The 17,107-nt window shown below is 38.4% G+C and overlaps 1 protein-coding gene across 1 annotated transcript; it reads right to left on the reverse strand.

The window, feature by feature from the left end:
- Nucleotides 1-2,308: 2,308 nt before the first annotated feature.
- On the reverse strand, nucleotides 2,309-16,584 carry ANKRD7 (ankyrin repeat domain 7). Its single transcript, XM_056118498.1, is given in 7 exon segments — nucleotides 2,309-2,417; nucleotides 6,539-6,588; nucleotides 6,590-6,680; nucleotides 7,201-7,307; nucleotides 9,505-9,678; nucleotides 9,836-9,950; nucleotides 16,394-16,584. Coding segments are annotated over 7 exon segments (837 nt in total).
- Between the last annotated feature and the right edge of the window lie 523 nt (nucleotides 16,585-17,107).

Raw genomic sequence — 17,107 nt, forward strand, 5'->3', positions numbered from 1 at the left:
AGAATATCACTAACATGTCGTTAAAGGTTGAGTGATGCTGTGTATGTATATATATGTATATATATAAATACATATATATAGTTTCATATATGTGAAACTACGTATATATGCATGTATATATATTTCCCTCTATGATTTGTGGTGGGGTACTTATGAAGAATGGGTAGGGAGTGTCTTATGATGTGTTGCACCGCCGCAAATGCAGCCCCGAGGTCCAGGAATATGTTTACTCATTCGTGAGACTCCGCCTGGGTGTGTGGGGAGCAGCCTTGAGTGTGGCGGCAGTTGGATTCTGGACGTTTTTGGCTGCCAGGGCTGAGTCCCTTGGAGCGGCGAGGGCTCTCACCCACCCGTTCTGGGGCGTCCTGAGTGAAACAGTCTGGCACAGAGTCCGGTGGCATGGCTATGGCAGGCGTCATATTGCTCTATTCCAGGAGAAAAAGCCGTGTGATCTGGATGGTGGCCAATGAGGAGATTATCTGGTGCAGGCAGGAAGTGGCTTATGTGCTTGACCCCTAGGTCACCAGAGACTGGGGGAAACAGGCAGAAGACCTCTGCTTCCAGTCCCATCCACCAAAACCTTTTTATTTGACTATATGCTAAACATGTTTATCAAGTCAACCGATGGTTATGATATAGATATTTGTCATTTGAACTTTCTTCATATCTTCTAAGATGAAAATTGTTCTCTATTTAACGAACTTTCTTCAAATAGTGAAAATGCTGTGATAATTCCTCTACAGCTCTTTCAATACAGACTTTTCAAATTCGACTTAGCAGAGAATAGGATTGTAGAAGTGAGATTATACATCTAGGAAGTATGATATCTATGTCTCCATTTACATTAAAATATTTTCACTCCAAAAATATTTTTCTAAAATTCTATTTCTCTAATAAGCTATAACTTATCATGCTGAATTTTATAGTTTTAAAAATAAATATTGGCCTTTAAATCTGACAGAAACACAGCTTTTTATACTTAATATTTTTCAGTATCCTTCCACAGTTTTCTTAAAATAATGTTTATATTATTCCTTGAAACACAGAGTTAATATTCCTCTAAAAAGTTGAAGCATGGATTATCAGACCAAAAAAAAATAAAAAGATAGGTATGGTATTAATTGCTTATACTTGAGACATACTCAAAATGTAGAAGTGGTGTTTTTGTGTATTGCTTTATTTCCCAAAAGAAATTAAAGGAATCACAGAAATTCTTTCCTTCTTATGGTTTGATGGAAACTTAAAAAGGAAAAGGAGAAGGGGATGAGAAAAAAATGGGGAGAAATGTGTAAAGAGAGATGGGGGGAAGGAGAGGGAAGAGAGGGCATCTGGGAATGGGGAGGAAAGTGGAAAAGGCGAGAGGAGTGGAAGTGGAAAAGTGGAGAGGCAAGGAGGGAGAGACATTGTAAAAGAGGAAGTTATAAGAATTTATATCAAGAGTGAAAAAAGAATCAAAATTTCTTGGACCAGAGAGGTAGTACAAGAGATAAGACACTTAGCTTACATGTAGCTAACCAAGGTTCAAACCTCCACACTGTATATGATGGTGCCATGAGCACAGAACTAAGTGATCCCTGAACACCTTTTTCTGGGGGGGGGGGGGGGGTGAGAGGAATGACCCAAATTTTTTTTATTAAGTGCAGGAGATGAAATTAAAGAAATGACACTGACAGAAATTATTAAACTTATTCATTTTGAATCATTAAGTCAAGCACTATTCTAAAATATCGAGAGTGTAAAGAGCATTTAAATAGCTGTGACATTTATATAGAGAAAATTTCTTATAAAAATTTTAAGAGTTCCATCAGCTTCCTTCTGTCCTATTTTCTTTTACTAATATAGGTGAAGAGTAGGAGAAGAATATGATTGCTAGTGAATGTAGACAATAATTGTCTTCACCACTGAGGTTGAAAAGTTAAAATACTAGTGATTAAAAATATCTTAACCATCAGCCTATTTTTTTATCATTTCAGTCACCACAATACCAGAATATTTTAATCTCAAATAGTCTCTCCCTTGTGGGGGAAAGTCCTGATCACCCAGAGGTTATCCTGTCTCTGCACTAGGAAATCATTCCTGGCAAGTCTATGAGGACCATATGTGATGCTGATCAGCTGCATGCAAGGCAAGTATCTGTACTATCTCTCTAGCCCCATCTTAATTATTCTTAAGAATAGTTCTCTAAAATATTTGGAATTTTAAATTAGGATAAAACATCCCAATTTCAACATTATTTGAGACACTGTTCATAAAAAAATAGATAATAACAAACAATAAGCAAAATTACTTATTCATTTTGTATCTTACTTTAATCCAGTTCTTCTGCAGCAAGTCCATTGTGAAAAGTTGTATTTTTAGACTTAGATATCTTCTCGGCATTCTTCTTCTTTGCATAATTAGAAATTAATTGATGATATCTATTCATAAAGAGAAAAATATATTTTGCATTCTAGCATTTATTAATTCAATTCATAATACAATTATCAAATCAAAACCTTAGGTACGAACTATAGTTTTCCTCAAGCATCTTTTTAAGCCAACTCTATCAACTTCACTTTTATTTTACCTCCTCCCATTATCTGGCACTTATTTTTCCTCTGCTATCACAAATAAGCCACCATTAAAGTTGAAAAGTGGCTTCAGGCTATATGTGGTATATTAGTTTGCTAGGTCAGGCTGTTTTAACAAAAGAAAACTTGGTAACTTAAACTATAAGGACTTATTGTATTATAGTTCTGAATACTAGATGACTACAATCGAGATGGCAGCAGACTTGGTTTCCTCTGAGAGACATAAAGGGACAATCTGCTCTATGCTACTTTCCTTGGCGACCAAATGACTATCCTCTTGCTCTCTCATCACATAAATCATCCCACACTGTACAGACACTCCTGGTGTCTCTCTGACTCTCCTCTGATAAGGAAACAATTATTGAATGAGGCCAAACACTAAAGCATAGCCATTTTATTGTAACACCTGTCTCCAAATGGAACCATCCTAACACTGAGGTAGCACAGGTGAAGGCAAATTTGGAGGGAGTATAACTCAGTTCCTAACAAGTAGTTTTATCCATAAACGGAACAAATTGAAGACAATAAATTCATTCCCGAGACTGGAGCAAATTCATAGAGTAAACCTTTTCTTCAGATCTTATCTCTGCCATCTCGGCAGGCCCACATTCACATTCCAGACCCTCTGCTTGCTCATTCAGCCTTCCTACCAGGCAAACATCCACACCTGATACTCATAATGTCACTCGTCATTGCTTATATCTTATATGCAACTGCATAGACTCCACTCGCCACACCTCACAATGAAGACGCAGAGAAGATAAAGATTCACCCTCATCAAACCAGGAACACAGCAAACACAATAGATACATTACTACAGTGATCTGTATCTCCTACTTTCATATATCCCATCTTTATTACTGATGAGAGAAACTCCATATTTAAAAATAAAATCTATGAACCTTTTTCAAGTAATGAATTATTTTATAAGGTAGATTAGTATTGTGCAGTGTATTATTTTATACTATGGTGTAGTATGGGCTGGAGCAATAGCACAGTGGGTAGGGCATTTGCCTTGCACATGGCTGACATGGCCAAACTGATTTCGATTCCTCCGTCCCTCTTGGAGAGCATGGAAAGCTACCAAGAGTATCCCGCCCGCACGGGAAAGCCTGACAAGCTATATGTGACGTGTTCAATATGCCAAACACAGTAACAACTCATCTCACAATGTTAGTGGGCCCTCTCAAGCAAATCAATAAACCATGGGAGGACAGTGACAGTGACAGTGATGGTATAGTATAGTATATTATAGTATCGTTATTTATCCTTTTATTTTATTTAAATTTTATACATATGCTTTGTTTAAACCAATGTAAAATAAGGTATATATGCCCATTATTGTGAAGAAATAATGCATTAAAAATATGGTCCATATTTTAATAATTATAAATTCCTTGCTTTCTGAAACTCAATTAACCCAAAAAAATAAATGTCTTATGTATATATGAATATTATTTCTCCCTTTCCTTCATTCTTCCTGTTCCTACACCTCTATTTTCTTTTTCTTTTTTCTGCTCTTTTTTTCTCTATCCTCTCTCCCTACATTGTGATTTTCATACATAATTAATGATTAAAGCATGTCACTATAACTTGAGAAAGCAGATGGAGGAAAATGTTTAAAAACTAGAGAAAACTCTATGTAACTTTAAATGTCTTTAAAATAACATTATAAAGAAAACATTCTGTATGGTGTTTATTAGCTATAAAGTAAATATAGGTCCATTTTATCTTATTTTCTTATTGACTTATGAAACAAAAATGCAAGTTTATAAATAAATTTTTGTCTTTTGGGTATAATAAGTATTTACATAAAAACTCTTAAAACATAAAACTAAATATGAATAATCTGTCACTGTCACTGTCCTCCCGTTGTTCATCGATTTTTGCTCGAGCGGGCCCAGTAACGTCTCCATTTTGAGACTTCTTGTTACTGTGTTTGGCATAGAGAATACATAATGGTAGCTTGCCAGGCTTTGCCGTGCAGGAGAGATACTCTCGATAGCTTGCCGGGCTCTCTGAGAGGAGCAGAGCAATCAAACCCAGCTCAGCCAGGCTGGTTGCGCACAAGGCAAATGCCCTACCACTGTGCTATTGCTCCAGCCCATGAATATGAATAATCAACAATAATATTCAATACAAGAGTAAAATGTACTTTTAAATATATATATGTGTGTATATATATATATATATATATTGCTTTTTGGATCACACCTGGAGATGCTCAGGGGTTACTCCTGGCTCATGCACTCAGGAATTACTCCTGACAGTGCTTGGAGGACCATATGGGATGCTGGGAATAGAACCTGGGTCAGCCATGTTGGCTGTATGCAAGGCAAACGCCCTATCCGCTGTGCTATCGCTCCAACCCCTTAAATATATTTTAAAATATATTTTAATATATTTTAAAAATTAAAGAGAATGGATGGCTGGAGCGATAGCACAGAGGTAGGGCATTTGCCTTGCACGCAGTCAACATGGCCAACCGGAGTTCGATTCCTCCGCCCCTCACGGAGAGCCCGGCAAGCTGCCGAGAGTATCTCGCCCGCACGGCAGAGCCTGGCAAGCTCCCTGTGACGTATTCGATATGCCAAACACAGTACCAACAAAGTCTCCAATGGAGACGTTACTGGGCCTGCTCGAGCAAATCGATGATCAACAGGAGGGCCTTTACTTACTTACTTACTTACTTACTTACTTACTTAAAGAGAATGGTGTGGAATAATCACGTTTGCCCAACAGTATGCCCATGCCTTTTTTTAATATATATTTCATTTTCATAAAAGCAGTTCACAATTGTTCATCACAGATAATATTCAAACACCAATCCCACCACCAAGTACCTTCCCACCACAATAAAAGGGAAGTGTGTGAAGCCATTCATTCTGGAGCCATTTAAGCCCATAAATAAGAGAATGCAAGTAAGAATGTTAAAACTAAACAAATGTGTGCTACTTTTGATAAGTGAGATAGAGTGTAAGAGGTTGCTTGGCCTCTGGATGGGTGGGGGGGAGGGGGGCATGTGCTCCAGGAAATTCTGCCTTGTTCTCTTCTAGGAGCTTTAGTTTATAGTCTCTGGGTCTTGCCGTTGATGAGATTACATGGTGCCGGGGGCAGTTTGTGGGTGTTACTGCCTAGCTGCTGGAAAACTGGGGAGCTGGGGGGAGGAGGCCCAGTCCGAAACCAAGCAGGCTTGGAGAACTTAGTCACAGGTTCCAGCATACCTGGGTTTTTCTGCTGGTCCCCTCTCGAGTGAGGCTCGTCCCCTCTTGGGTGAGGCTCGTGGGAGTGTGTGGATAGTGGCCTTGAGTATGGCGGCGGTTGGGGTCTGGAGGTTTTCAGATGCCAGGGTTTTGCTTGGGGTGGAGAGGGAAACTCAACCTGCCTCCCTCCAAGGTGCCCGAGCCTGATGCAGGGTCAGGACATTCTGCCGCCGCCATGTCTTTTTAAAGACTATCTGTCACTGTCACTGTCCTACCGTTGTTCATCGATTTGCTCGAGCAGGCCCAGTAAAGTCTTCATCATGAGACTTCATGTTACTGTGTTTGGCATATCAAATACGTCAGGGGTAGCTTGCCAGGCTCTGCCGTGCGGGCGAGATATTCTCGGTAGCTTGCCGTGCTCTCCTAGAGGGGCGGAGGAATCGAACTCGGGTCGGCCATGTTGGCTGCGAGCAAGGCAAACACCCTACTGCTGTGCTATCACTCCAGCCCAAGTCAACATTAATTGCAAGAATACATACTTGGTCATAATTCAACTTTCATTACCACTTAAAGTCAATTTGTAAATTCTGGCTACCTATATTTATTCTGTATTGGCCAGACCCTACAAAGAGATGAAATCAAGGCTTCTAAAATATTGGGAACCTTTCTATTGCAGAGTGTATTCCAGCTTTGTGGTTTGGGCCTCATGTTCCTTTCCTTATAATTAAATTCCACCTAACTGTTAAAAGAGATGCAGTAAAACACTTACATACTAAAACCATTAAAAGTAGCATATTCTTCAGCCGTGAAACCAAAAATATCTTGACAAGACAGGTCTACATTCTGCGTCAGAAGAAGACTCACTAAAGCTTCTGGTTCATAAATTAGTGCAATCATGAGAGCAGTTCTAGAACAAGAGAAAAATAAATATCTGTAGATCTCAAATATGGTTTATACATTTTGAAATCAATTTATAATGAATAAATTTTTATACAGAATTTTTTAAATATAGAATGTTTAGCAGAAAATATATCAAGCCAAGAATGTAAAAAAGAGGGTAGAACAATTCAAAAATTGATGCCAATCATGTGTCATACCATGGACTCTAAAGACAGAGTTCCTGGAAAATCAGGGAGTGCCCTAGATTCTCAGGTTTTCTGGATTTTTAGTTTTCATCAGGAGATGTCTCAAAACTCTAGGCAGGAGCATTTAGGTCTCTGAAACACCTATTCTCATTTAACTATGGCATCTGAGATGTAGAGATAAAGTTTCTATAAAGGTTCTAAATAACAACTGAATTCAACTGTCTAATTTTACAAACTGAGAAACTCTGAAAATCTAATTTTCTCAAATCATGTGATATATACATACATACATAGAATCTCATTAGGTATAGTTATATATATTTTATTTAGCAGTAATTATACCTTTGGTTCTTATCTGAAGCATTTACATTTGCCCCTCTTTTCAGCAGAAACTCTACCATCTTTACATTATTTTCAGTAATGGCAAGTAAAAGTGGAGTATAACCATCCTGAAAAAAGTATTTCAAAATTATTATTCAAAGTATTATACCAGCATTATATTCATTTTAGAATTAAGTCAAATTTAAAAGTATGCATATGAGAAACTTCTGAAAATGATTTAAAAATTAGTATGTTTCTGAAAATAAGATTTAGGCCTGTTAAAAAATTAAAAGATGACATACCTATCTGGGGAATAGTCATGTTGAACAAGAACCGAGTGTTAAAAGTAGGTAAAGGGATATTCTTGATAGCCTTTCAGTATTAATATTGCAAATGACAATGTCCAGAAGGAGAAAGAAAAAGAGAGAGAGAGAGAGAGAGAGAGAGAGAGAGAAGAAAAGTGCCTGCCATAGAGGCAGGCTGGTGGAGGGTGAGAAGGGTGGGGGACAAGGGGTGTGACAGAAGGGATACAGGGAATATTGGTGCTTGGAAATGTACACTGGTGGAGGGATGACTGTTGGAACATTGTATGACTGAAACCTGATGATGAAAACTTTGTAACTGTATCTCATAGTTATTTATTTAAATAAATAAATTTTTAAAAAGTAAGCCTTGAGCAACACCAGGTGTGGCCCCCAAGCCAAAATTTAATTAATTGAAATATAGAAAAAATAAAATTTTAATTATGTAAATTTAAAGAAAAATTTAGGCTTAGTTCAAATTAAGCAAAAGCAGCCTTGGCTATTTAATTGATAAGAGAGAAACCAGCATTTAAGTATTTCAAGAGCCATCAATATAACTTAAATTATGGGAGGAGGGGTATATTGGGGTTCTTGGTGGTGAAAAATAAGTACTGGTGAAGGGAGATGTGTTTGATCATTGCATGACCGAGACTTAAACCTGAAAGCTTTGTAACTTTTCCCACAGTGATTTAATAAATAAATATTAAAATAAATAAATACAAATATATATAAATTAAATAACCAAGCACATGCCCAGCATGTGCCAGGCCCTTAGTTCAATCCCTGGTACTGTTTCTGCACACTGTCACTGTCACTGTCACTGTTATCCTGTTGTTCATCAATTTGCTTGAGCTGGCACCAGTTACGTCTCCATTGTGAGACTGGTTGTTACTGTGTTTGGCATATCGAATACATCACAGTAGTTTGCCAGGCTTTGTCGTAAGGGCGAGATACTCTCAGTAGCTTGCCGGGCTCTCTGAGCGGGGCAGAGGAATTGAATCCAGGCTGGTCGGGTCGGGTGCGGCAAGGTTAATGCCCTACCGCTGTGCTATCACTCCAACCTACATCAATTAAAAAAATGTGCATCGCCGGGTGTGACCCAAAAAGCCAAAAAAAAAAAAAAAATGTTCAGGAGCTCAAAGCTTCCACACTGTACTCTCTATTGGTCCCATGTTGGTCCTACAAAGAATGTCCTAAAAACACCAGAAAAAGACAGAGAAGAGAACGAGAGTGGAGAAAGGCTGGAGAGGATGGAGGGAATGAGAGGAAGACAGAGGGTGACAGAGACAGGCAATATAAAGAGTTTGACCTTATTCTGGAAAATATGATTTAATCTCCACCTTCTCAGCCAAATTAGTTAGGCTGGGCTGGGCTACAATCTCGCATTCCCCATAGTATCTCTATAACAAACTTTTCCATGAAGAAAGGTCGTGGGCTGTTACATTGGCTACTGGAAATGGAGGCCCGAGAGAGTCTGAGTGAGGACCACCCACCCCTTTGTCACTTGCCTGCATTGAATCAGAATCAAAAAGCCCTCTAGACAATCAGACTGGATATGGCCTATTGGTCCCCAAGTACTTCCAGAAGAAATGCTGCTTTATATACACATACTCAGTATTTTTTTTAAAAAAAATCTGCTCAAAAAAAAAATAAGTGTTGTAAATCATCAACTCGCCTTTTATAGCTTGTTATAACAGGATTTTGATAGAACATCATTTAAATTTACATCACTATTTATTTTCAGTTTTCATTCTGGATAGCTCAAGAGATACTCTTAGTATAATATGATATTTAACTTGATCCAGTTTATATACTCATTTTAAATATATGTATAACAAAAATTCAGGTTTTATAATATTTCATCAATGTTTATAGGAAAATGAAAAATTTCTCATTTGACTAAAGTACTGTCGGTATTTTAACAGCTCTTTTTTTTTTTCACTGTAAAATATAATGCTGCTTTGCAGGTCTAAGTGAAATAGAAAACAAGAGAGAGAAAAAAATCTTAAATAGAAAAAGGTACCTTATTTTGAACTTCAAGATTTGCTTTATACTCTAGCAATTTTTCAACTAATGAGATCTTTTCACCACATACAGCATAGTGAAGAGCAGTATTGCCATTTGAATCCATCAGATTTGGGTCAGCACCATAGTGCAAAAGAATAGTAGCACAAATCTCCTTTTTACACTGTATTGTCTGTCAATACAAGAATATAGAAGCAAGCAATTTAAGAATGGATTATCAATATCATACCCTACATATGTTTAATACATTTTAAAATATTAAGCTGAACTAATGTAGATTAGAACACGAAATAAAAATACTTCAATTGAAAATTTAGAAAATAACATACCTCAGTGAATGGACATATTTTTTCACGTTCCCAGGCATTCTTTTTGCATTTTTTGTCAATTAACTGTGATACAACACTTGAACGTCCATTAGCACAGGCCAGGTGCAAAGGTGTTCTACAGTAATATAACGAAAATATCTTTGAGGCACATCTTAGTTTGAGAAGTTACATTCTATTCCCAAGAACATGCCAGATCATATATATTTTTTAATTTTTTTATTTTATTGATTCACTGTGAGATAGGTCATTACAAATCTGTTCATGATTGGGTTTCAGTCACGGAGTGCTCCGACACCCATTCCTCCACCAGTATAATTTCCCAGCACCAGTGTCCAGTTTCCCTCCCACCCCTCCAAATCATCCCCACCCTGTCTGCCTCAATGGGTGGGAACTCACTTTGTGAACTTATTTACATGAACTGAAATCTATAGCTGCACTTAACAAATTTTTTAAATGGTGAAAATAACTTGGAGATATAATTAAAATTAATTTTCATTTTAAGGGGAAAATGACTTAAATAAAAAGTATGAAAATTGTTTTAAATACCAGTTAGTCTTGGGGCAAATGTTGAAATTACACCTCCAATAAAGTTTAGAAAGTATTTGAGAATTTATGTCACAGTTAACAGAAGGAAAATACAGTGTCTTTGCTTGGTAACTCCTTTTCATGGCATGCCCCCCCGCCAAAGTTGTGTGATTTTCCTTTTCCCAGTAATAAAGTTAGCATTTGTCAATTTACACAAAGGTGAAAATTTAAAGACTTTCTCTTTAAATTACAAATCTCAACATAATTTTAAATTAAACTAATTATTTCCACTTCTCAAAAACATAGCCTTCCATTACTAAGTATACATTCATTAAATATGATAGCTATTAATCAGCTCTATTTAAACACTGTACTTCATGGGCCTGATTGGCTCAAAAAAGCATGCTTATTTATTTAAGTAATGTCACTATATCCTTGTTATTACAAAATTTTATAACACTGATTCTCTAGACAGTCAGAGCTCCTAAAAGAGGCTTTAGTTTCCATTTCCCTACTTAATATTTAAATACTCAGAAATACTTTAAGAGTACAAAAAATATTCCTATTATTAGAGTCACAAGAAAAGGTAGTGTGTAAGATGTTAAAAATAAAGTAACTTTCAAAGGGCTAGATTAGGGGCTGGAGCGATAGCACAGCAGGTAGGTTGTTTACCTTGCGTGTGACCAACCAAAGTTCGATTCCCAGCATCCCATGTGGTTCCCTGAGCACTGCCAGGAATAATTCCTGAGTGCAGAGCCGGGAGTAACTCCTGAGCATCGCCGGGTGTGACCCAAAAAGCAAAAAAAAGGGGGGGGTAGATTAACAACATCCCTACACAATGATACAACTTGCATTTATGCTGTAGCACTGTAGCACAGTAGCAATGCCCTCCCGTTGTTCATTAACTTGCTCGAGCAGGCCCAGTAATGTCTCCATTGTGAGACCTGTTACTGTATTTGGCATATCGAATACCTCAGGGGGAGCTTGTCAGGCTTTTCCATGCGGGTGAAATACTCTCCGGTACCTTACCGGGCTCTCTGAGAGGGGTAGAGGAATCGAACTCAGGTTGGCTGCATGCAAGGCAAATGTCCTACCTGCTGTGCTATTGCTCCAGCCCTCCATTTATGTTGTAACTCAAATCGATGAACAACGAGAGGATAGTTACAGTGACAGTGATATCGCTATGATCTGAAAATATCACAAATTTAATCCGGTTTGCCTGCACGTAATCTCTTGAAGAAAGCACAAATAAAATGTCTACAAGTTGGAGATCAGCAGCAAGCAGCAAAGCTGGCAGACGAACAGCAGCTCTCAATTTCTGCATGAGTGAATGTGGGTGCCCTTCAATTCTGTCTCAGGGAAAGCATCATTAGAAAAAACTGATTGATCGCCCACCGAGGAGCGCGCACTCAGAGTGGGACTTTTGAGGATGGTCGCAGAGTAGCTGCTAGTGGGCAGAGTTACTGCAGTTCTTGGCGCTCTGGGCAGTGGCAGAGTTCTAACATGTCAGAATAGGGCCCTTTGGATCCAGCCAAACACCACCTGGAGCACGGGTCCTAGAATTAAGGGGGTACCCTGGGTAGCCACTATGGGGCCCCAGAAAGTCACTGCCATTGGGGTGGCCCCCGCCGCCCGCAGCATTATATGAAGGATAACCTCCCTGCGCACCAACTATCTGGAGACCCAGGATGGGGGCATGTGCCCCCTAGTCAGGCTCTGCTGAACTGGTGGCTGCAGCCCGCCCAGAATGCCCAGGCCGTGAGCAGTAGCAGCCATGGCTCTGATTCTGGTCCCTGCCAGGGCCACTGCTGCCACTGACACTGGAACCCAGGCAGCATGGCACTACCAGCAGGTCAATCTGGAAGACTGCATCAGCAGCCTGATGATGCCTTCAGGCTTCCTGATACCTCAACATCGTCACTGTACCTCTGGCCAGACTCCAAGAACTTTGGACCAAGTTTCCCAAGAAACTTACCGCCAAAAGTTAGGAATGTGGGAGCCACACCCACAAACCACTTGTGGCTCAGCCATATAGCTCATTTATCAGCCTTGTTTCAAAGATTCATAAATAAATCTTGAAAGAGATCAAAGAGGCAGTTCATTTCAGACATGGACCCACACAAGGCTGAACAAACGTGAGTAGATGGAGGGACGGGAGGGGGAGGGAGCGGTCACATCCACACCCCAAAGCTGCCAACTTGTGGAAAAAAGTCTACCCCAGCTGTATCTTTTCAATAAAAATACTGAATGCCCAGAACAAAGACAATGACCTCTAATTATCTGTATTGCAACCCGTAATGCACAAAAGGAAAAGGAGAGAGAGAGAGAGAGAGCAAGAAGGAAAGTGCTTTCCATAGAGGCAGTTGAGGGTGGTGAGGGGGGTGGTTGGGGGCAGTGGTAGTGGGATTGTGGGAGGGAAACTGGGGACATTGGTGGTGGAAAACTCACACTAGTGAAGGAATGGGTGTTGGAATGCTGTGTAACTGAAACTCAATCTTGAATGCCTTTGTGATGGTCTATATCATTGTGATTTTTCTTAAATAGTTTTTTAAAAAATGTCTGCAACTCAAATTTCCACAACACAAAAAGGAAAAGCCTAAACAAATGTTATTCTCTATAATGAAAGAAATAAAGACTATAATCAGAAAGAGAATGTTAGCTTGGATAGCACAACATTATCCACAAGATATTATCAATCCATAATTTTTAATCCATGATTAATACCATGTATAGAAAAGAGAATCTGAATTTAAGGAACCCATACTTCCCAATCTCAGAGGGAATTCTTTGTTGTGTAAGAAAAAATTACTCATCAGATATCAGGATCTAGATAAAAATTATCTATAAAATTATTTTCAATACTTTGTTGTGATTCCTTCCTAACTAAAAAAGCTTCTAATGTATTTTCTTTCTCAGGAATCATGTTACAATGATAATTACTGATAGACTTATCATTATCCATAATTTGACTCAAATATAAGTACTTTATGTAATAGGAAGTTTTTCCAGTCCTCAAAACAAGCACACACAGTTAGATATTGTTTTTATCCACCTAAGAAAAACTCTTTGCAGTAGTACATAAAATCTTTACAAATATTTTGATGTCTAGTTGATCCACATAATCTCGAGAATTTAGTCCTAAGGAACTGAGATAGCTTTTAAATTTTGAATTCATCTCTTTCCAGTTCTTTTTCCATTGGCTAAAAATAAAAGAAAAAATTCTGAGAGAACATAAATGATATTTGGATAATTCCCAACCAATCTGCACAAACATGTTGGATAATTTCAGTCTTCCAATCGAAGTCTAAACTCTACTATAATAACTAAAAGGTAAAGGTAAAAGGCCCTCCCGTTGATCGTCGATTTGCTTGAGCGGGCCCAGTAACATCTCCATTGGAGACTTTGTTGTTACTGTGTTTGGCATATCGAATACTCTCGGTAGCTTGCCGGGCTCTCCGAGAGGGGCGGAGGAATCGAACTCGGGTCGGCCATGTTGGCCGCTTGTAAGGCGAACGCCCTACCCGCTGTGCTATCGCTCCAGAAATATATACATATGAATATATATAATACACACACACAAATCAGGACCCAAGGAAATATTTTAGCAACACCAACCGAGTGTCTTTGAAAACAAAATTTGAAAACAAGATTAAATTATTTTGAATGGGCATAAAACCTTACAAAGTCTGGCTGGAAAGAGAACTCAAAAGGCTAGAAACTCCAGTTCAATCCCCAGCATCATATAGTCCCCTATTCCTGATGTAACCACAGTGGTCCATAGCAGTCCCTAAATGCATTATCAGCCCTGAGTATTGAACTCTCTAACCCACATAGGCCAATTTAAGCTTCACTGAGAGTTGCTCCTGGACACCCCACACTCCAGCACTGCTTGAAAAATCCCAATGACCCCATTATAAAGCTGACAAAGTACTTAAATTTATATACCTAATATATATGGTAAGATACCCATGGCATATTTGAATTGGCAAAAACTGTAACAACATATCTCACAATGGAGACATTACTGGTGCCCACTTGAGCAAATCGATGAACAACGGGATGATAGTGCTACAGTGCAGTGCTACATAATATAAAATATACTATGTACAACATAATCCACTATATATGGATTGTACATGTTTAAAAACAGGTTTTGCATATTTAAAAATTTTAGTCTTAAAAAACAAATTTCACATTTACTTTCATTTAATTGAATTGTTCTTAAATGCATTAGTCATAATTGGATGTAGCAAATAAGTTTCCTTTTTATGACCATTTATCATATGTTAAACATATAATGTAAATGTTTTGAGGCCAATATAAGAACTTTTTCCTAATATAAAAAAAACTATCTTTTGAGTTTAAAACAAAGTATACATTTACAAACTCTCATGTAATGAAAGAATTATCAGCCTAAATTGTGGACAGTGACAAACTCAGATTTCAGGAGTTGTTAATTGAACTTTAAAAAAAGGTGCAATTCAGATAGATATCAAGTCTATCAGTATTATGCCTGCTGAAATAAAAGGGTGCAGGAATACAAGATACATGCAGTTTTCAATAAGGTCTCATCAAGAGAATATCTTGTTTATTAACTGGCTTTGTTGGCTATTGATAACTCACAATATAGGGTGAGTGAAGTAGTAACATTGTACTTTAATGATTTTCAGTTGACATTCAACATTAGTTTCAGGCAACAATACAATTCAATATTTGTGCACATTGTGAAAGTGTTATGCTAAGTTCAGGTGCTGTTTTAGCAACTTTCAAATCTGCAATCTTTCAAAACTTCAGTTAGGGTCCCCTACTATACATATCCTTGTATTATTTATTTTATACTAAACGTTTGTAGATTGTTTTATGCATCACTTTTAGTTATTTTACCTACCCTGGCAAATCTCCTTTCCCAAGAACCATCAATCATTTTTCTGCCTCTATGATATCTTAATTTTTTTTATTTTTATTTTTCACATGAAAGTGAATTAGATACTTGCCTCTCCATATCCAACTTACTTCACTCAACATAACCCTCAGGATGCATCTATGTTATCCCAGATTTGTCTATATATATATATATATGAATATGTATATTGAATATATAAATGTATATATAAATGTATATCCATTCATATATATATTTATTTATATACATATTCATTCTTTTTCATGGCTAATCGAGTAGTATTCCGTTAAGTATCTTTTTCATTCTCTTCATCAATGAACATTTGGGTTGTTTCTGTATCTTGAATACTTCTGCAAAAATCATCCAATGAATATGACATGCATTTGTTTCTTCAAATTAGCACTTTCATTTTCCTCAATAAATATCCAGAAATTCTATATCTAGAGCTACTTTTGTGAGGAATATCCATACTCTAGGATATCTCTTGGGATAGCTGCACCAGTTTACATTCTCAGCTACAACTGCAGAAGGGATCCTTTTTCTCTACCAGTACTTGTTTTCTTATGTTTAGTTTATTTTTATGAAAATAATAAAGTGGCGATCTTACTGTGCTTTTTGATCTGCATTTCCCTGATTTGTGATGTTGGGCCTCTTTTATAGCTCTGTTCACAAGGGATGAAAGCTTTCAGAAGCAATTGCCTTGAAAAGCTGCTAGTTGTCTCTCAGTGTTTGAACAGATTGGATAACCACTATCTAGGTGGACATCTCTACTTTTTTCCTATCAGCTACATGGTGGATCTTGGTTGTGAGGTTATCGACAGTAACCAAAGTGAAAAGAGCAACAAGAACCAAATGGAGATTGGGTTGAATGGGATGAAGATGAAGATGAATGGGAAGTCGGTGAGGAAATCAGGAAAGGCAGAAATGTTGTCAAACAGGCCAGGAAAGTAGCTGAAAAATAATTTGGAAGTACCAAGTGTGGGCTTTTATCAATGGTTCCCAGAACTCCTCATTCTGGGATTCTGGGAATGATAACCAGGGTCCTCCCTTGGATTAGGCAACCAAGGTCCCTCCAGTGGACCCCCACTCGGTCTCTCCTCCCCACCCTGGACTTCTCCCCCTCTGCTCACCTGAATTCTCTGTCCTGCATATTCACATCATACTTCCTAAAACTGACATACTCCTTCACCTTCTCCAAATCGCCCACTGAGATAGCTTTGCTGAGTTTCTTGAAACTCCTGCTGGGGCGCGGTCCTAGCCGGAGCGCTTGTGAAGCGACTCTGTCACCCCTGCTTCTCCAGCAGGTGAAAAATCTCTTCATGACTGTGCAGCTGCTCACTACTGTCAGGCCTCCATGGGCCCAACAGCTCCAGGTCTTAGAACGCTCACCCTGGCCCCTCCTGAGACCGGAAGCAGAGCGTTAAACCCGGAAACAGCTGGAGTCGTGCCCTTGGGGCGACTGACCATCCCCCCAGGAGCTGCAGATGCTGGTGGGCAGCTCCAATCTCCTGCAAACCTGCACTGGATCCACCCTGGGTGGTGTCCAGATGACCCTCTGTGAAACTCTGCTCGAGTCTTCCTATTGATCAGCTCTCAATAGAAGTTTTCTTACAGTTTTCTTACAAATAACCCCTTTCCTTCAAAGAGAGATGCAATGACATGAATTTTGGCAAACTGAGATGAACTTTCCTCTGATCTTGTGTATCTTTGTATACTGTAATGTCTCTTCGTACACTTGATTATTCCTCATTATGCCTTAGTTTAAGCTTATACTTAATTCCTTTTCCCTCATTTCTTGCTTCCGAAGCGCTTATTTCGATAGTAGCACTATGATAGGCCTTGGT

The sequence above is a fragment of the Sorex fumeus genome, unplaced genomic scaffold (genome assembly GCF_029834395.1).
Source record: "Sorex fumeus unplaced genomic scaffold, SorFum_2.1 ptg000037l, whole genome shotgun sequence".
NCBI lineage: Eukaryota > Metazoa > Chordata > Mammalia > Eulipotyphla > Soricidae > Sorex > Sorex fumeus.